The sequence below is a fragment of the Rhinolophus ferrumequinum genome, chromosome 18 (genome assembly GCF_004115265.2).
Source record: "Rhinolophus ferrumequinum isolate MPI-CBG mRhiFer1 chromosome 18, mRhiFer1_v1.p, whole genome shotgun sequence".
Taxonomy (NCBI): domain Eukaryota; kingdom Metazoa; phylum Chordata; class Mammalia; order Chiroptera; family Rhinolophidae; genus Rhinolophus; species Rhinolophus ferrumequinum.
The window spans coordinates 28,716,788-28,737,748 of NC_046301.1; the positions used below are offsets into that span (position 1 = coordinate 28,716,788).

Below are 20,961 nucleotides of genomic sequence, written 5' to 3' on the forward strand. Positions count from 1 at the left end.
TGAATACAAGTCATGTGTATACATTTTTGGCACCCCTGGTGTATATATATTTACATACGTGTATATGATTGCTGGTATGATCTTCTGAGAACATTAAAAGACCTAAAACACAAAGAAATCATAAAATACCCAAATACCCACTATCCATAATTAACAAATGAACAAACATTAATATTTCACCATATTTACTTCATGTTGATATACTCGTGTATGTATGTGTATACATATATATAATACATCTCTGTGTGTGTGTGTGTGTGTGTGTGTGTGTGTGTGTGTGTGTGTGTTTAAAGTTACGTAAGTATTACATGCTGGAAACCAGCCATCCCTGCTACTGCTGCTGCCGCCACTGCTGCCAGAATTCATTCCCCTCTATCCCTGCTTCTTTGTGTCACTGGCTCCCGACACAAAGGTCGGGACAGATGCATCTGATTAATCATGTGCCCATGAACCAGATGCAAGGAAAGCTGAGGAAGCATCAACCTAGTGTCGTGAGCTTCTATGTGGAAGGTGGGCAGTGCCACCTTCAAGATGGGGACATTCCCAAGATATTTTGAAGGAGTTTAAATTCTGGGAAGCTCCCCAAAATCTATCTCTTTGGTTCTTAACATCAATTTGTTTTTCGTAGCATAGGGCTCCACTCTAACTTCCTATAATCAAACTTTGAAATACATGCTTACACGGAACTGTTCTAAAATCTGCACCCAGAATTTATTTAATCAAGATAGTAAACACGCCGACCCTGGAATGATTGTCATAAGAGAAGACATTTATACTCACAGATCCCTAGAAACAGGAGTCATGACATGCCAGGCAGGGCGTCATGGGGAAGAGGCAGGGCCAGCCCTGGGGTGGGGGAGGGGGGCAAGGAGGTAGGTAGAAAGGGCAAAGGAGGAAGCACGGCCCAGAGTGTTTATTGGCGTTTTCTGTAGGAAAGACAAGGCAGGGCAGGGTAAGCAGCTTAGGATTGCGTGGTTTAATAATGCTGGCAGACTGTGGGCACGGGGTGATCTCTAGTTGTCCGGTACCTGGCCCTGGGGTGATTTAGCGAAGGGGGAATATTGCCATGGTGTGTGAGAGAGAGATAAAGAAGATGGTTGGGATGTTGATTGGGATTGGCTGGAGGGTTTGTAATGAGATTTTCGCACGCCTGTGAAAACTGGATCACAAGGCAGATGTAAATAATGCCGACCTTTATTTGGCCCTGTGAGTAACGGGTGCCAAACAGGCAAATTCAGAATCTCAGAAAATGCAGTTAGAACACTAACACTAACTGTGATTTCCTCACAGAAATAAAAGTGCTCGTCCTAACCTCACAGGGACACAGCCCTGAGTCTTATTAGTTACTCCATCCAGCTCCATTCTAGCCTCTCTGGGCAATGTCCATTCTTCTTCCAATCCTGACACGATATCATCTTGCAATTCTGTGTCCTATGGAGTAAATAGGACATAAAGGTCATCAAAAGCACACTGCCTGTAAAGTAATTGGGTGGACAGAACATAAAATAAATTAACAAAGTGAAAAAGAAAATATAGGAAGGCACAGCCCTCACTGTTGTCAAAGATCATTAGGTTACAGTTATTATTTATAGCGTTTCCCTCCCCCCATTCTCCAGAAGCAGCATCTATTCTATAAAAGACAAATTACGAATGTTATCTCCCGGAGAACTCTGATTAAGACACATCCCCAGAATGTTCAAACTTGTAGACCAAATCAAAATCTTTGAAAAGCACACCCTCATGAGTCAGCCAAACCTTATTTCAACTTTGGTCTAGCACCTCGAGAATCCATTTCTAATGAAACAGGTAAAGAGTTAACAGGAGTGAGCGTGTGAGCTAGCAGGATGAGACAGGCAAAGAATTAACCGGAGTGAGCTTGTAATACTCTCTCCTTAAACATCTTTATTCAGAAGGCCACTATTATATTAATTGTGCCATCAATTTTTGTGATGCCCAAAGTTGGGATATACACCCCGCAACCTTAACGCCCCTCATTATCGGCCACAGCCTTTATTGGCCTGTGGGCCAGCGCCAGACATTCAGGCGGGGACAGGGTAGGCACCCACCCGGAGGCACAGGCTGGGCTGCCCAGGTAAGCACGACTAATTCTGGAGCGCCATGTCTCCCCACTCACCCGGACTCGGTTGTAAGATGTCCGTGGCCCATGCATCTCGGGGACGCCCTAGAGCAGGTTGTGGGAGATGAATTGTGAAGGGACGCCTTTCTCTTCTTCCTCCCTTTCAGACGGGCAATCAGCCCTCACACGCCTACACCCCCCCCCCCGCCCCCGAGTGGCATCTTGAAACATTGGGACAAATTTGACCCTCAGACGTTAAAGAAGCAGTGCCTGGTTTGCTTTTGTTCAGAGGTTTGGCCTAAATACTCGTTGGAAGATGGGGCAACTTGGCCTTCTGAGGGAAGTAGTAATTACAATACTATCCTGCAGCTAGACCTGTTTTGCAGACAGGAGGACAAATGGCCAGAAGTTCCGTATGTTCAGGCTTTTATTGCCCTGAGGGACAACCCAGATCTCTGTAAGAAATGTAGTGTAGACCTGGCTCTTTTGGCTGTGATCTCTTGCCTCCCTTCCCCTAACGAGTCCCTTTTTAAGGGGACTCCTCCTAAGGGGACTCCTTCTAGGAGGTAAAGACAGAAGCATGATTCGTGTGAGTTCAAGGGAGAATGGGCCAAGAGGTCTTAGAGACAATGAGGATAAACAATTCTTTGATAGACTTTTGCTTTAAAAGAGGGAAATGAGATGGTAGCTGGAGGGAAATGTGGATTCGATAGATTTATTTATGTTTTTAACGAGCGAAGTTACAGACTGTTGGTGTTGTTACTGAATGCAGATTTGGTGCCATTTGCCACCTGAAGAGTCAAAAAAACTAGAGTGACAAGGGTTGATGAGGAGAAAAGCGTCCTTCATTCTGGATACCGGCAGCTAGGGAAGATGGCAGACTCATGTCTGAAAAAACCAACTTCCTCAAGCCAAAATCATTAAGAGGTTTTATAGGCAGGTAAATGGCAAAGAACAAAGGAAAGCAGGTCTCAGGGCTAATAGTTGAGAAGTTGTCTCCTGGGTCTTCTGAGGCCTCAGGTCTACTTCAGTGTTATCTTAAATCTTGTTGTCTGTAGGAAAAACTGCTAGGGAGTTGTGACCTTGGGTCCTGATGTCTGGGCACCTGAGGATTAAAGAAGCTGTTTTTTTCAGGTTAGGATGTTTGTTAGTTAACGAGGTTATTACGGGTAGCCTTGAAAAAGGGAACAGACAGAGTTCTTCCATTAATCAGTGGGAGGCGAAACAAAGAGGAAACAGCTGAATATCAGGATGGATCAAACCGCAAGCTAGCTAAGTAAGTTTGATTATATTATTGATCTACCAAATTTCACCCTTACAGCGTCTTAGTGTGTTTCAGCTGCCATAACAAAATACCATAGATTGGGTGGCGTAGATTTATTTCTGACAGTTCTGAAGGCTGGGAAGTCCAAGACCAAGATGCCGGCACGGTAGGTTTCATCCTAGGCCTCTTCTCTTGACTTCTAGGTGGCCACCATCTCGCTGTGTGCTCCTACGACCTCTTCTTTGTGCATACGCAGGCAAGAGAGAAGGCTCTCTGGTGTCTCTTTTGGTAACACTACTAATCCCATCATTGAGGGATCTGTCCTCATGACCTCATTTAACCCTAATTACCTCCCAAAGGCCCGATCTCCAAATATCATCACACTGGGGATTAGGGACGCAACATATGAATTTGGGGGGTGTGTTGTGGTGGGGGGACACAAACACTGAGTCCATAACAGTTAGTATGTGAATGGGATGATCCAGTAGAGGTGATAACCGAATGTAGTGTAGCTGAGCCCCTTGTGATTTTAGTGCCCCTAGTATTTTGACAGCTAGAATTAAATAATTTAATTCTTAATTAGCCTTTGTTCGCATGTTAACCACTCTTCTTGTTCGACTCCTTCTGTTCTCATAGTTTAATTTTATGTGTGCTGTTTCTTTGTCAAGCAGGAGGAGATTTCGGGGTCTTGAGAATTTGAGTTTGTTTTGCAGGAGGGAATTGTCTCCAAAGTAGCTGCAACCAGCTGCTGGCACCCAGATGTATGATGTGAAAAGTGTCATCTATGACAAAAGAAACACAGATTTTTCTCTCCGTTCCCTGGAACTCTTCCTCCCCTTCCTCCCCTTAAACACCCTGCCCCAACTTCTCTCTGGGAGCCTGACCCTCTCCCCTGAGCCTTTTCCTTTCTCGATGTTGGTTCCCTTGTACACAAGCTTAACAAACCTTTGCCTCTCGCCTGAACTTTCTTATGGGGATCTCTCTTGATTTCCATCTTGGAAGATTGCACAAGCCTAAGGGAATAATAGGGGAGGGGGGATTGTCCCTGTGCCTACAAGGGTACCAAATCTAATGCCTCCGTGGAAAGTAGGCCTTAGACTGGGGCAGAGGCAGCTGATCAGTGGAGCTAGAGACAAGGGGAAGTAGAGATAGCCGCAGGTACAGGTATGTAGGTTAGCAGAAGGGTGGGATGTTGTGGACGTTTTCTGATTGCTCCAATGTTCTCAGTGCAAGAGGAAGCAAAGACACTGGCTGGGAGTGAGGGTGAGGAAGAAAGCAGTGGTCCAGGGGGAGGAGGGGAGAATGGCAGAAGCGGGTGCCTCAGGGGAGAGCCAGATTTCAGAGAGAGCAAGGACGGAAAGAGACTAGGAAAGAGGTTGGGGAACCAATAGGTTTTGCTGATGATAAACCTGAAGTTCCAGAGGGTACAGAGAGTCCCAGAAGGTTCTAGAAGGCAAAGTAGAAGGGTTTTTGGGAATTAGTGAGGAGTAAGAGGTATCTACTCTGGGCTGATTTAAGTAGAGAATATATTTAATGACAGCATAATGATGAGGCCCTTTGGGAGCTTAGAGAACCAAACTTGGAAAACAAGCATAGCCAGAGCCAACACCAAAACCACACCGCAGAACCAGACCTGTGAGGACACTGCTGCTGCTACCGCCCTTGAGTGCTAAGGCCACGGGGCCTGCACTATCCTTGCCATCTGGGGACCCTAGATACTGCTGCTGCCCCAAAACTGCCCACCCAAACCCTTCTCTGTCCTTTCTCCTCACCGCCTCCTGTTGTAAAGTTTGGGCTGAGTGCCTCTGCTTTGCTGAGCCTAGCTTATAGGCCTTCCCCCCAGCTTCAAGGCAGGCTGGGAAAGTGAGCACATGGCATCAAAGCGGCTCTTCTTTCTCCTAAGATCCATAAGGCAGATATGTCTTACAGGCTTCTTATTTGCAACCACAGCACCTCCTCTGGGTCATGTAAGCAGAAAGGGGACTCTTACAGAATGGTGATAGCTCATAGAGTTAGAGAGGACAAGAGAAGCAGGCTTGGAAACTACACAGCCAAGAACAATGCCATGACAGCAAAACATGTGACAGCAAACGATAATAAAGTCACCACTGTGCCACCCCATCCACACCAGACTGGAGAAGTTCCATCTCAGCCTCCCCAGAAAAATTAGATGTTTCTGCTACTGTCATCTCTGGAAGAAAGTTCCAGCAACACCGCTGTTGCTTCAGGTTGCTCCTTTCCATACCCAAATCTCAGGCAAAGATGCTTATTGGTAGAGCCCATGCCACGTGACCAGCATGAAGGGAGTCTGGGAAACGTGGTGTTTGTGGAGTCAACCTTGAGAAGGTAGGATTCAAAATGTGAGAACTATCAAAGTAGAGAGATGTTTGAAGGATGCTGTGCATCTATAAATGACAGATGCCCACTTTGGGGCAGAAGTTTCCAAATGTAGGAAGAGGTTATAGATGTTGGGAAGCCAAAAGAAAAAAAGAAAGATAAATAAGAAAAAGGACAAGTAGCTACCATAAATAGTCCTAGTCTCATTCCTCTTATTGACCCAGAAGCAACTAGCAATTCCTTCAATTCATCGTTCCACTAAAATGGAAGCTTCTTGGTGGTCCTTATTTTTGCCTGTTTTGTTTACCAATGAATCTTAAGCACACAGCAGGTGCTTAATACATATTTGTTGAATAAATTAAAGATATTTATTTGCTGCACTAAAGAAAGCCAAAGCTTCAGGTGGAATGTGGCTTCTGAAAACTGCCAGAGACAACTTCAATTTAAGCTTGATTCAAACACCTACAACAGGAGAATCAGTAGTACAAACTCCTTTCTCAACCATTAGGAATTAAACAGAATTTTAAAATAGGGTTGGAAAACCATGGCCTAGCAGGAGGTGGGAAAGGGGTGGCAGTGGCAGGAAATCCAAACCAAAACCTAATGAGTTCATTGTTAACTTCATTACCAATTCAGTGATTGACGTCAGGTGCAACTTCTGGGTTTTCACTTCTATGTTAGCCGTTTTATGATCCCATGCTATCAACTAAAACATATTTTATAAATATTAAAATTAGCAGACATAAGGGTTAGGATATACATTTCAAAAAGATACTGAGATTTCATAGCCCAGCTGAAACGAGCTCTTATCTTGCTGTGACTTGGGTGGCAGAAAACATAGGGAAAGTGTGACCCGTGAGAACAAGTGGATCACCGTAAAATGCAATTGAGTCCTCTAACCCTTGCCTAAGCAATTCAGCCAGGAAGTTCTGTAACTCACAACGTATTATAAAATATTCCAGACAAGATCAATCTACTAGTTTACTGCCCATGGATAAACAAAGGTCCATGAGATAGCTTTAGTTTCCTCTTAACGGAAGATAATTCCCATCTTAGAGTCTCATATTCTAAGTTTCTTATAAATCCCTTGTCCAACGAGGGATTTATAAAACCCGGTTCTGGAGGTGGGTCCTTCGTCTTTGCTGTGCCCCTTTTACAAGCATATATATGTATTCATAAATGGTACTGCACCAGTCAGGCAACAGAAACCACTCTAGTTATTTTAAATAGAAATTTAATACCGAAAGTTAGGAGACCACAAAACCTTTGAAAAGTGCAGGGAGCTCCAGGCTGGGTTTTTAAGAAAGACTGCCAGAGAACACCACCACTGACCTAGAAGCTGCTGCCTCCGCCCCAGTCAGCTGACCACCCCTGGGGTGAGTTCAAGCTCACACAGTGAGGGATCTGTAAGTATACGTACTGAATCTACAAAAGAAGGGCAACAAAGCTGTTACTTTACTGGATATGTCGACCAAAGCGAATGTAGAAGGATCCTAATATTGAATGAAGAAGCTTTTGGACACACACACACACACACACACACGCGAAAGTCTGGCAGTTCGCATTCAGCGGTCAGCAGGTCCCAGTGCCTGGGTCCGCCTTTTCAAGGAGCCACTGTGGGAGCGCGGGGGGGGGGGGGGGGGGTACTTTTGACTTTCATATTAGGGGGCAGAAGGCGTTGCATCCAGAGGGGCAAGACTAGCGCCGAGGCGCCGGGAGGCGGTCCAGATGGAATCCACGCGAGTGCGGGTCCACCCAAAGAGCCTAGGGTGTGATGCGACTCGCGCGAGACCAGAACGGGGAACTTAACCCGGGGATAGCTGGGGGGCGGGGCAGAGGCCGAAGCCAATGAGTGGGAGGGGCCAGCCCAGGACAGGGGGCGGGGCAGGGGCGGGGCAGAAGCCGACTCCACCCGGGTGGTTCCCGCGGCCCGTAGTTCCAGTTCCGCAACCACACTTGGGTGCGGTGTCCGCGAACGCCCGCTTTCTGTGTGGGAGGTGGAGGGGCAGGCAGCCATGGTGCTGCGGGCCGTCGTGTTCGACCTGGACGGGGTCCTGGCGCTGCCGTCGCTCTTCAGCGCCCTTGACCGCGTGGCGGAGGAGTTGGTGCTGCCCAGGTGAGGGGGCCCGGCGCCCGTCCTGCGCGGGTGGGTCGGGGCCGCCCAGCGGGGATTCCTGCCGCGAAATTCCCTTTCAGGATTTCAGCCCTGGTTCCAGATGAGTGTAGTTTGAGAGCCCTTCGAAAGGTTCAAACAATTACCGGGCCCTAAAATACCACGGTGTGTAAGTAGATGCGTTGTCTTTCTAAATGCCAAGTAATTAAACTTTGCCAAAAACTCCAAAATTGCCCTCTATAGTGAAAGCTTTTCCTAAAGTGAGTGGACTTACTCGCCGACAGGGCTGCTGCCCGCCTAGCTTAAAATAAGAAAATACCTTCCCTTGGACATTTTTGTGAGGGTTAAATTAAATAACAAGTAAAGTGGATGAGCAGCTGAGCTGTGTGCCTGATACATTTCTTCATTTACAAAAGTCTCATGTATATGCAAAGTGATGCGTTGGGCATCTTTTATTTATCTAGTGTTGCACAGACTCACCTGACTCACATCCACCTCTGAACATGGTTAGGGTTGTTCCCAGCAGCCAAAAATCTGGTCATAGCAAAGCTTGCTGATCCCAGGAGGTCAGAGCTCGTGACCTTGGACCTTGTTGGCCTGTGGAGCTGAACCAACCACAAAGTCTTTAATTCAGAAGGTGAGCCTGCAGGGCCTGTTTCAACATGCTTGGCATCTGCTATGAAATCTCACACATCCACAGATAGCCCACGTTCAAGATGTGAAGGGAGAACTTTCCAGGTGAGGAAACAGCGTGAGCACAGGCTGGGAGGTGGAGAGCATGGAGTGTGCACAGGAACACTGAATGTTCCAGTGTAGCTGGAGGAGGTGAGTTTTGAGAGAGAAATGGGAAAGTTGGTTGGGCCTGCATTGCCATGTGACATGAAAGTCAGGCTGAACATGTACCTGCTTTGATAGCCAGTGACCCTCTGAGGACTTTTGAGATAGATGGGTTGGAGAGGGAGTAAAATAATTGGTGCTCTAACTCAAAGTAGCTGATTGTTGGGGTGATGGATCAAGTACGTTTGGTAAGAGGAAAGACGCTACTGCTCACAGTAAGACCCAAGAGTTTGGCAGCGTGGAGGTAGAGCAATGTGGACTGATGGAGAAGTCTGATGGAGGTTGGAACTGAAGCCAACAAGACCTTGAGCTAGGAGTTTGCAGGGTCATTGGCATGGAAGGTGAAGAACCTGGGCTGCAGGGCCCAGGGGAGGATAAAGGAAGCCTGTAAGCCTGGTGCTGAAACCTTGAGGGGAGGAGTAGGTGAGGATCCTGCATGACATCTGGAAATACCTGTCTGAAGACAAGGTGATGGGGGCCCAAGTGGCTGTCATGAACTCCAGAAGTAGAGATTGTTGAATACCTACAGTGGACCAGCGAGTTGCAGCTTCTTCCAGCACATTCAGTGGAGGGAGGGAGAGAGGGCGGGAGGGAGGGAGGAAGGAAGGAAAGGGTGAGCTCCGCTCTCAGTCTGGTCATCCAGACCAGAGTCCTCTGAGAGTTAGGGTGCTAGAGATGGTGGTTACCTCAGCACCTGAGGCTGACATGACCTGGAGGCGCCAGGATGGTTCCCTGAGATCCAGATTTGTTGTGTGTGCTTCATTTAATACCTTTTCGCACAGCTTCATTGTGGAGGGTCTGCCTGGTGCCACTGGAGTAATCATTAGGGCTGGTTACAGTGTTAATTTCTTTCAAAAATATATACTTTAGAACCTGAGGTGCTTTCCATATGCAATGCTCACTAAGTATTTTTTGAGTAAAAGAAACAAGTGATTAGCAAATAGGTACAGAAAGAGTATTTGAGACCCAGGACTTACTCATGTCCTGTGTACTATTTCAGGATACATTTATTGAATGCTTCCAGGACCTTCTGGTTTTATGGTTGCTTTTTGCACCTCTGGGTTTTTATGTACTCTTTGAAGCAGAGAGTAAATATTAATGTACTTTTCCCCCACTTTTTTCTCCTCCCCCCGCCCCACTCTGGTTCAAGCCATTGTTTCTCAGTCTCGCTGTGTAGGACACGGCTCCCTGGCCCATGCAGGTATTAGGAGCCTTACGCTTTAGGAGCATGGCGCTCCAACCGCCTGAGCCACCGGGCTGGCCCTTAATGTACTTTTTAAAAAATATATTACATATAGGTTTTAATTATGCAAATAGTACAAAAGTACATTCTTATTATGAAATACTCAAATGAATGAAACCATGTAAAGAAGGAATTGCAAATTCCTCTTCACCTTTCCCCGTTCCTATTCCATCCCAGACATAATTGTGGTTGATACATATAGTTCATTTATCCCAAACCAAGGGTTTTTTGTATTGTTTTGTTTTTCCATAATTCTTTAGCAGCAAAACCTGACCAAACTTCATTTGATCACAAAATCTGACCTGACCTCATTTGGTGGCAAATCTGATCTGAGCAAGCATAAAGGTATTTACCACCATTATCTAGCCTACGACCGTAAAGAGAATCTGCAGTTCTAAGGAGATGGTTGTTCTCATATTAATCTCGAATTTTTATTTACTACCATGGTGGAATGACCAAGATTGAGCTACTTGAGAAGAGTTCAGAGGAATGGAACTGAAGGAAATCGGGAGCTATAACTAAAAATCTTAGTCTTGTACACTTTCAATTGATGGCATTTAAAAATTACACAATGGAATCCTTTTTGCTACACACGTAAACCAGTGTTAGAGAAAACTACATCCACAGAAGTATCAGAATCATACTGGGATTTACAAAGAGACATAATCTGTTTACGTTGTAACTAGCAGTTTGTGAAACTGTAATGGTTAATAGAACAAAATTCGGGTCATCCGGTTTGCTCAGTGGTTAGAGCACAGTGCTCATAACACCAAGGTCGCAGGTTTAATTCCCACATGGAATTAAATATTTAAAAAATGAAAAGTGGAGGGCATGAGCTGCGCCCTCCACGAGATTGAAGATAATGACTTGACCTGGAGCTGAGCTGCGCCCTCCACAGCTAGATTGAAAACGACTTGACTTGGAGCTGATGGGTTCTGGAAAAACACTGTTCCCCAATATTCCCCAATTAAAAAAAAAAAAAGAAGAACAAAATTCTTATGAACATAGTACTAATGTGTAGCGAATTATACCAATTAAGTAAAAAACTCAAATTTTTAAGGGTAAAAACCCAATTATTCCCAAATTTCTAAGTATTTATCTCCGTGTTAACTTGGTTTCACCTAAATGTTACAATTCACCTTTTAGGTTTCACCTAAAAGCGATTTTAAATATTCCTCCCCTTCGAAAACATCATCATACTTTCAGAGGCGGAAAAGGAACAATTTGATTACTCCCATCATTTTTACCCACTGTCATGAATCTAATACTCATTGTAGTGTTTAGGCTAAAGTAGGTGCTCTAAAGAATCCAATGAATTGAATTTTCTAGGTTCCAGATTATTGCTGGCATTGTCCAATAAACCCATTTGCCAGAAAGCCATGTCTCTGGTTGAAATATTTCCTGTATTAACGATTGAGAAGTTAAGATCAGCTTCTAATGAAGTCTGATTGTTCCCTAATTGTCATATAACAGTTTGATCTTTTCAATTAAATTATAATTTCTTTGTGAATAGGACTAGATCTCATTTCTTTCCTGTATCCTCCATAGCACCTACTAAAATGTTGTGGGCATGAGTACCATTTTGGTGGATGTTATCTGGAAAGGTTTTTCTTTCTACCTCAAAAAAAACACCAGTCTTATCACATGGCCTACTTTAACTCCAGTAACACAATTTACAGAATCATTAACCTTTAAAATTAAAATGTTCAACTTATTCTCTCTGACATCACTTAAAATGCATTTCATTTCATTTTTTAAATTTTTTTAAGCGGGGCACAGCTCACAGTGGCCCATGCGGGGATCGAACTGGCAACCTTGGTGGTATTAGCACCACGCTCTAACCAACTGAGCTAACTGGTTACCCTACATTTCATTTTTTAAATATTGGCATGAGGTGGAAGGAACTCACAAAGGGAAGTAATCTTGAAAATACTGAACGCCATTCAATGCAATTAACCCCAAAAGTGAAGTAAGAAAAGATACAGCGAAGGTACTGGGAAAAGGGTAATACATAGTCTAAGATATTCGTAAGGATTGTATACAACACGGTTTTTTAGCCATCAAGTTTTACTTTACTGTGTTTTTCTAAATCACCCCGATTGAGATACAGGTTTTCCACTTGAATATCTGATCAAATACCAATGTGAGGGTTGAAAATCCTTGTAGCAAGATAAAAGGAATAATTCACATTTAAAGTAATGTACCTTTCATAAAATTAGCAGCACTTCATTCTACCAGAACATTCAAATTTGGCTTCATTGACTGGTCAGAAACAAGGGACAATGCATGTAAGTCCAAAACAACTTCTACAAGGGAAATGTGGGACTACAATCTTTCCTAATAACTAAGTACTTCCCCCGGAGGTGGTAGATGAAATTACTGAAATGTCAACTTCGATAGTAAGAGGGGGAGCTGAATAGGGCTGTTTCCTGACACAGTGGCTTTACAGAGGGGGGTTCTACAGCAGTCGGGGTAGAAATGGATGCAGCTTGATTTAAGGCATTCAAGATACAGGTAGTAATGTAATAAGGGGTGCCTAGGCACCAACTCAGTTGGAGGAGGTGGTTGGGTCCTACCAGGGAAGTGTATGTGTGTATGGTGGTCGATGTAGATGATGGTTATGTAGACACAGGGGAAGGTGAGACCCCTTTTAATGGCTTTACCTGATTAGTCTCAGGAGAGGTAGTTTTTTTTTTGTTTTTTTGTTTTTTTTAAAAATATGGAACGCTTTACGAATTTGCGTGTCATCCTTGCGCAGGGGCCGTGCTAATCTTCTCTGTGTCGTTCCAATTTTAGTATATGTGCTGCCGAAGCGAGCACAGGAGAGGTAGTTTTGTAAAATCAACAGTAAAGCTAGGGATGGCTGACAGATAACGGATCATCTGAGGCAGGCATTGGATGGCAATCCAGCATTCAGATGGGTTCCATGAGGAGGCTAACCACTGTGTCATAATACTTGTGTGCCAAGGTTTCCCATTTACAAGGGTGAAAGCGACACAATTCAGGAGGTGGGGTGCAGTTGAGTGTTAATGAGAGGGAATACCTTAAACATACAGTCTAAACCATAAGGAAGGTGACTGGCTTATCCGAGAGAGTTAAGGTTATTAAAATACCCAAGAGCTAAATGCTATAGCAGCTATGAAATAAACAAAAGAAATATGCGTAGTGGGAGTTGGCATTACTGGCCCAGTCTCCGATGCTGGGAAGGGCCATCTGCTTCAAGTGCCATCTGCTTCTTGTCTGAGCAGTTGTCTGCTCTAGATAACTTGAACTTGAGGTCTCCGGTAGGCTGGGGTGTTCAGTCAGGCGATGAGGTGAAAGTGTAGGAGCCTTTTAAAATGCAAAGCACAAATTCATGAATCAATACCTTTTAACTTTGTGATGCAGAGTTTAGTTAGCTGTACCCCGCATGGTCCCTTCCAGTGAGGCTGGAGGGAGTCCTTGTGGGGTTATCCTTTTCCATGGACCATGTCTCCAGGTTGTAGACCATGATGTTCGATGTTTTCATCTACCAGAAGCATGCTGTGAAAAGATTGCTCTACGAACTTATATTTATTTCAAGAGCCTTTATAAGTTCTTTGCAATAAGTCAGAAGGTCTCCTTAATAAGGCAGGTTCATACATTCCTCGTTCTAGCCGCATAGGTCTTTGGGTAATGATTTTTAAAAGGCGACAATTGATGTTTACCAAAGGGAATAATAGGTCTTAGGTTAAGCAATACTAAGGGAAGGGACTTAAGGCCAAGATGGGTTGAGTTTCAACACGTTTCACCAATTGAATTTTAACTACCTTATCGCTTTGTTTCATAAAACCAGGACTGGGGATGGTAGGAAATATTGCAATATCGGCCAAGTTTTGCATACGTGGCATAGAATTTGTGTTGTAGAGTGGGTCCCCTGATCGATATGGAGCTCCGTGGGGATTTTCCAAGTAGGAAAAATTATTTCCAAAAGTATTCTAGAACTGCTGAGGCTGTAGCCATGTGACATGGGGATGCTTCTACCCAATGAGAATACACACAAATCATCATTAGTACATTTTTATCCTTGAGAGGGGGCAATTGGATTGTCATCCACTTTCCAAAACTCCAAGAGGCCTAATTAGTTTCATGTCCCCCTCTTCTTCATGGTGACAAAGACTTCACAGCAATTACAGAAAGTTAAATGGTTAGAAGCAAAATATAGCTTTTTTAGTATTAAAAAGGTTTGGTTTATCTAAGCAATTAAAGACCTGTTGATACAGAGCACAGGAAATAATTTTAATAAAACGTAAAATCTTTACTTTTTCTTTACAATTTTCTAATAAGAGCATACCGATACTATCGGAAAACTTTTGTCGTTTTAACAGAGTAATAAAGCCAAATTCCAATCCTGTGTTAATGTACTCTTAAATAAGTCCATTCCAATCTTGATCGTATGATCGTATATAAGATTTTTTTTTAATTCCTTCTCCATGGACCTTCTGCAACATACACAGATCTTCTGCACCTTTAATATACTTTTCAGCTTTTGTCCTATCTTTTTCCTTCTTATTCTAGAACAATCATTTTACTCTAAGACTGTCTTTATACTCAAATCATTCTCTTTTCCTTCAACAAAAATGCATTTCTGTCCCTTATACCTTCTTTTACCATGCACACATATCTTATTCTCTATTTGCAGCCATCTTCAGTCACCATATCTTCCTAATCAGTCTTCGTCACAAGTGTCTAGATCTTAATCTGGGGTATTTTGTGCCCATCTAGCCTTGTAAAATGACATGCAGACGTCTCCGAACTTGTTATCATGGTTTTCTATCTGGCCTGCTAGCCCAAAAGATCAATCGTAGATCACGTGTACTTGAAAACGAATTTGGTTAGTTTCTGTTATTTTTCCTATTCGTATGAGTGCTCGTGTGTTTTAGGCCAATTGAATAGGGTCCTTTTATAACCTAATTTTGAAATTACAAATCAATTTTAGCAATACCATCAAATGGTAGAAACATGCCATATCTATAACATATATACATAGACAAACAAACATACTAATAACCATAAAAAAGGATCCCATAGCTTTCATTTTCAAATGCTACCTTTTGTGTTCCAGGCATAATACAAAACTCAAAAAAAAAAAAAAAAAAAGAAACCCACCTGGATCCAAATTATGTTTTCTGGAAGATGAACAGAGTTAAGGTTTTGCTCAGATGCCCAAAGTTTTTACATTCTGTAAGAATTTCTTTAAAATTGTTTTTAAAATGAGAAAATACATTTCATTGTCTCTGAGAAACCATCTGTGCAGAATCAAAACCAGAAAAAAGATTTCATTCCTTTTGAAGAATATGAACTATTATCAGTCTTTTGGGGCAATGCCTAGTGCAAATGAGCTGAAAACAGTAGTGGGCGCATGTCCAGTCTTAATTTTGTCCCTTAAGTGGCAAAGCTGGAAGCACTTCCAGTTGAAGAGTCTCTCTGCTGGGTGGTCCCCCATGAGCCGCTTCACCTGTGAGCTTATTTATCCTTCAGTTTGTGGTCTCAGGTCGCCAGCTGGATTGCTCCTTGTGGGCAAAGATCCCAACTTGAACGTTGCATTTCCCCATCCATGGCAGAATGCCTTTCTAATAGCAGTTTGTCCATGGATATAGTGTCTGTCCCCCATGTGCTACTGTGATTAAGTCAGTGGAATGTTCATGATGTTGTTTCTTTGTGTCTTCCAGTGGCTTTCTGAATAAAGCTTTCAACAAAGAAGGCTTGGGTGGTTCCACTGTCCGCCTCATGAGGGGAGAAATCACTTATTGCCAGGTAAGGGGACACCTCATAGACCCCCCCGAGAAGGCATTGTGTGCCTACATGCCCATCTCCTGCACTGATCATAGCCCTCTGAGGGCAGAACCATGTCTGCTTTATCCATTTACCCCTTACGGCACTGAACTCACATGACTGGGCTGCAGGCTCTGAGACATGCAGAGACATTTCATCCTGGTTTGTCTTCTTTTGGTACCAACCAGAAGGACAGACTCTAAGGACTGGGAAATTTTCAAACTGTCGAAGATCTATGCCATGAAATTATAACAGCCACAGAAGCTTTTCATTGTTTTATTTAAATAGCGGTAAAATACACATACTGTAAAGTTTACCATCTTGATTAAATATACAATTCAGTAGTGTTGTGTATATTTACATTATATAACCTTCAGTACCGTCCAACTGCAGAACTCTTTTCATCTTGTAATATTAAAATTCTATAGCCATTAAACAAGAATTTCCTGTTCACCCCCCAAATCCATAACCACAACTGAACTTTCTGTCTCTATGCATTTAGCTACTCTACGTATCTTATATAAGTGGAATCATGCAATACTTGTTTTTGTGTAATGGGCTATTTTCATTTAGTATAATGTTTTCAAGGTTCAGCCATGGTGTAGAACGTGACAGGATTTTCTGTTTGTAAGAAGGAAATGATACTATGAGAAAGGCTGCTTAGGTTTCATTTGTCTTTTAATATATATACCACATTTTGTTTATCCATTCATCTGTGGATGGACACTTGGGTTGCTTCCACCTTTTGGTTATTGGGGGAGAATGCTGCTATGAACATTGGCATACAAATATCTGTTCAATACCTTGCTTTTCGTTCTTTTGGGTATATATCCAGGTATGAAACTATTGGGCCATATGATAGTTCCAATTTTAATTTTTTGAGGAGCCACTATACTGTTTTCCATAACAGCTGCACCATTGTACATTCCCCCAATAGTGCACAAGTGTTTCAATTTTTCCACATCTTTGCCAACCCATATTATTTTCTTTTATTTTTTTATGGTAGTCATCATTACAGTAGCTATTTTTAGACAGGTCTGGGAGGGGGGACGTTGTTAATTAATAACTATATAATGGGGGAACTTTGGGGTCAGAGATCAGGAATTGAGTCATAGCTCCCATTTGCAGACTGTGTAACCACAAGTTGCCTAACCTCTCAAAGATTTTTTTAAAGATTTTTATTAAAATATAGCTATCATACAATATTATATTAGTTTCAGGTATATACCATAGTTATTCAACATTCACATACCTAAAGAAGTGGTCAACATTGTAAGTCCAGCAACCATCTGACACCGTACCATGCTGTCACAATATTATTGACCATATTCCCTATGCTGTACATACATCACTATGACTTGTTTTATACCTCTAAATTTGGACCTCTTATTCCCCTTCGCCTTCCCCCGCCTTTTAATTTTTCAATTATAGTTGACATTCAGTATTATTTTATATTAATTTCAGGTGTACAGCACAGTGGCCAGATAGCTATATAATTTAAGAAGTGATACCCCTGACTAGTTTAATACCCATCTGGCACTATACATAGTTATTACCATATTATTGACTGTATTCCCTATGCTTTACTTTATATCCCCATGACTATTTTGTAACTACCAATTTGTCCTTCTTAATCCCTTCACCTTTTTCACCTGCCCCCATCCCCTTTCCAACTACACCTTGATAAATCTAGTACACAATGACACCATACATAGTTATTACAATATTATTGACTATATATGCTATACCCTACATCCCCATGACTACTATGTAAAAACCAATTTGTACTTCTTAATCCTTTCCCCTTTTTTACCCATCCCCAACCCTCTCCCATCTGACAACCATCAAAATGTTCTCCGTACCTATGAGTTTGTTTCTGTTTTGTTTACTTGTTTATTTTGTTCTTTGGATTCCACATATCAGTGAAATCACATTGCATCTGCCTTTCTCTCATACTCCACTCAGCACAATACCCTCCAGGTCCATCATACCACTACATATGGCAAGAACCATTCCCTTCCATGGCCAATCAATATTCCATTGTATATGTGTACCACCTCCTTTTTATCCATTTATCCATTGATGGACACTCGCTGCCTCCACATCTTGGCCATTGTAAACAATGCTACAATGAACATATGGATACACATGTCCCCTCAAAGTAATGTTTTGGGTTTCTTTGGCTAAATACCCAGAAGTTGGATTACTGGGTCCTTCTTTGTCTCTTGTTATAGCCTTTGTCTTAAAGTCTATTTTGTCTGATAAATGTTGCTACCCCAGCTTTTTCTTCATTACCATTTTCATGAAATACATTTTCCCATCCCTTTACTTTCAGTCTGTGTGGCTTATGATCTGAAGTGACTCCCTTGTAGGCAGCATATGTAAGAGTATTGCTTATCCATTCAGCCACCCTATCTTTTGATTGGAGCATTTAATCCATTTACATTTAAAGTGATTGTTCATAGGTACTGCCATTTTATTCTTCATATATATATGTATGTATATGTATTCTTCATATATATATATATATAATGAAGAATAAAATGACAGTATCTATGAACAATCACTTTAAATATAAATGTGTATATATATATATGTATGTGTGTGTGTGTGTGTGTGTGTGTGTATATATATATATATATATATATATATATATATATCTTAAAGAAGTCCCTCTAAGATTCCTTGTAATCCTGGTTTGGTAGTGATGAACTCCTTTAGCTTTTTAGCTCTCTTACTGTCCTTTGATTCTAAATGATAGCTTGGCTGGGTAGAGTAATCTTGGTTGTAGGTCCTTGCTTTTCATCACTTTGAATATTTTGTGTCAATCCCTTCTGGCCTGCAAAGTTTCTGTTGAGAAATCAGCTGATAGTCTTATGGGAGCTCCCTTGTAGGTAACTAACTGCTTTTCTCTTGCTTCTTTTCAGATTCTTCTTTGTCTTTAACCTTTGGAATTTTAATTATGATGTGTCTTGGTGTGGTCCTCTTTGGGTTCATCATGTTTGGGACTCTCTGTACTTCCTGGGCTTGTGTGTCTGTTTCCTTCAGGAAGTTTTTCATCATTATTTCTTCAGATAAGCTTTCAGTTCCTTGCTCTCTCTTCTCCTTTTGGTACTTCTATGATGCGAACTTTGGTATGCTTGATGTTGTCCCAAAAGGCCCCTTAAACTCCTCTCATTTTTTTGGATTCTTTTTTCTTTTTGCTGTTCTGTTTGGGTGTTTTATGCTAACTTATCATCTAAATCACTGATTTGATCCTTGGCTTCATCTAATCTGTTGATTCCTTCTAATGTATTCTTCATTTCAGTTATTGTCGTCTTCATTTCTGACTGTTTTTTTTTCCTGTGTTTTATATCTCCATTTTTGTTTCCTATCTCTTTGTTGAAGTTCTTCTTGAGATCACTGAGTAGCCTTATAACCAATGCTTTGAACTTTGCGCCTGGTGGATTGCTTGTCTCCATTTTGTTTAGTTCTTTTTCTGGAGCTTTATTTTGTTCTTTTATTTGGGACATGTTTCTTTGTCTCTCTATTTGGCTGCCTCCTTGTGTTTGTTTCTATATAGGGCTGCTATGCCTCCTGGTCTTAGTAGAGTGGCCTTATATAGTAGGTGTCCTGTGGGGCCCAGTGGCTCATTCTCCCTGGTCACCAGAGCTGGGTGCTCCAGGTGTGTCCCTTTTGTGGGTTGTGTGTGCCCTTCTGTTGTAGTTGAGCCTTGGTTGCTGTTTGCATGTAAGTAGGAAGGATTGACCCTCAGGCTGATTGGTTGTGAGGACTGGCTGTGACTACATGGAGGAGCTATTGTGCAGGGGCTGAGCAGTATTCACTTTAGCAGGGCTCTCATGCCTGCCTGTCAGCCCTTTGGGTATGTTGTCCTCAGAGGTAGTAGGTGATGCTTTGGCTCAGTCTGAAGATGGCCACCAGGCATGCCAGCCCCAGTTCTCCTGGGAGGGGCTCTGCTGCAGCCAAGTTCAGCCACAGCCTGTGCCCTGCCCAAGGCCACCTGGCATGAGCCACAAAGTAACACCTGCACTGGGCTTGGAGGTGCTTTGAGAAGTGAAGCCATGAACTGAGGCCAGCTGCCATTAGTGCCGGGTTTGGGGTTGCTTGGCAAGAGGTATGGGATATGCCAAAGCCAGATGCTGCTTGTTTGGGTTTTGTGAACCTTTGCAAGATTTTAAGAAAATCTGTAGCATGAGCCAAAACAGGCCATTTGTACAGAAAAGCCACTGGAAGTGGCTTGGGTGTGCCCGAAAGTTGAGTGGGGAAGGGTCTCAGGGAATCACCAGGGCAGGGCAAATGAACAGTGTTAGCCAGGTTGCTGGAGACTCAGATATGACAGCTGCCTGCATCTGCACACACAGAGGGGGAGGTTCTCAACAAACAAACAATGGTTTCCACCAGCTGCCCCTCCAGCCCTTGCTGTGAAGGCAGACAATTGTGTTTCTCCCCATATATCCCTGGCAACTTTTGAGCTGTTGCCCCAGCGCTGGAGCTCAGAGTGAGTGAGTCTGTTAGTGGGTAAGTCTGTGTGCAAGCCTTTTAAGAGGTTCACCTGGGATTGCAGCCACCCTCATTCCACTCAGTCATCATCTCTCCTGGTTTTCACAGCCAGAAGTTATGGGGACATCTCTCCCTGGCACTGGAATACTGGGCTGAGGAGCCTGGTGTGGGGCTGGGACCCCTCTCTTCTGGGAGAGGGACCTCTGCAGCCAAGATATCCCTCCCGATTTTTAATGGGCATATGCAGGTGTGGGACCAGCCTGTTTCACGTCTCTGCCCCTCCTACTCTTCTCAGGGTGGCTTCTTCTGTATGTCCTTAGTTGTAGGGCTTTGGTTCAGCTAGACTTCATATGATTCTCAATAATAGTTCTTAGTTTTATAATTTTGATGTGATCACGAGAGGAGATAATCACAGCGTTTCCTTACTCCACCATCTTGACCAGAACTCCCAATGTTTTCAGTTTTGCCATCTGTAAAATGAGAGTGATAATTCGATCAATTTCATAGGTTGTTATAAAGCTTAAAAAGTGCTTAGCATAGTACCTGACACATAGTAGTAAGTGCTGAAAAAGAATAGTTATTATTGTTACTACAACTTCAGTTATTTTTAAACAAAGTAATCAGGATTGAAAACCACTCCTAAATTCTCAATTAGTGCCTCGAAGAAGAAAGGCTATTGAGAATCTACTCTATAAGCATACAGATAAAGTCGTCTATATTTTTTAAAAGTTTTTATGAGTCACAGCCACCTATGGGTCTGTCATAGAACTTGGGGCCTACTATAATAGAAAGGAAGA

At 42.8% G+C, this 20,961-nt stretch overlaps 1 protein-coding gene and 1 non-coding gene across 3 annotated transcripts in view; one reads left to right on the forward strand and one right to left on the reverse strand.

The window, feature by feature from the left end:
* Positions 1 to 7,587: 7,587 nt before the first annotated feature.
* Positions 7,588 to 20,961, forward strand: part of EPHX2 (epoxide hydrolase 2) — a 62,136-nt gene continuing 48,762 nt past the window's right edge. Inside the window, exons 1-3 of one of the 2 annotated variants that reach the window (XM_033134260.1) lie at positions 7,665 to 7,794; positions 8,492 to 8,616; positions 15,562 to 15,646. In XM_033134260.1, coding sequence (XP_032990151.1) covers positions 8,594 to 8,616; positions 15,562 to 15,646 — 108 coding nt within the window. In that variant the 5' untranslated portion in view covers positions 7,665 to 7,794; positions 8,492 to 8,593. Of the gene's footprint in view, positions 7,795 to 8,491; positions 8,617 to 15,561; positions 15,647 to 20,961 lie in introns of both variants that reach the window. The other variant, XM_033134259.1, reaches the window with a different exon arrangement.
* On the reverse strand, positions 12,585 to 12,691 carry LOC117038585 (U6 spliceosomal RNA). Its single transcript, XR_004425679.1, has one exon. It is a non-coding gene; the product is annotated as a U6 spliceosomal RNA (small nuclear RNA).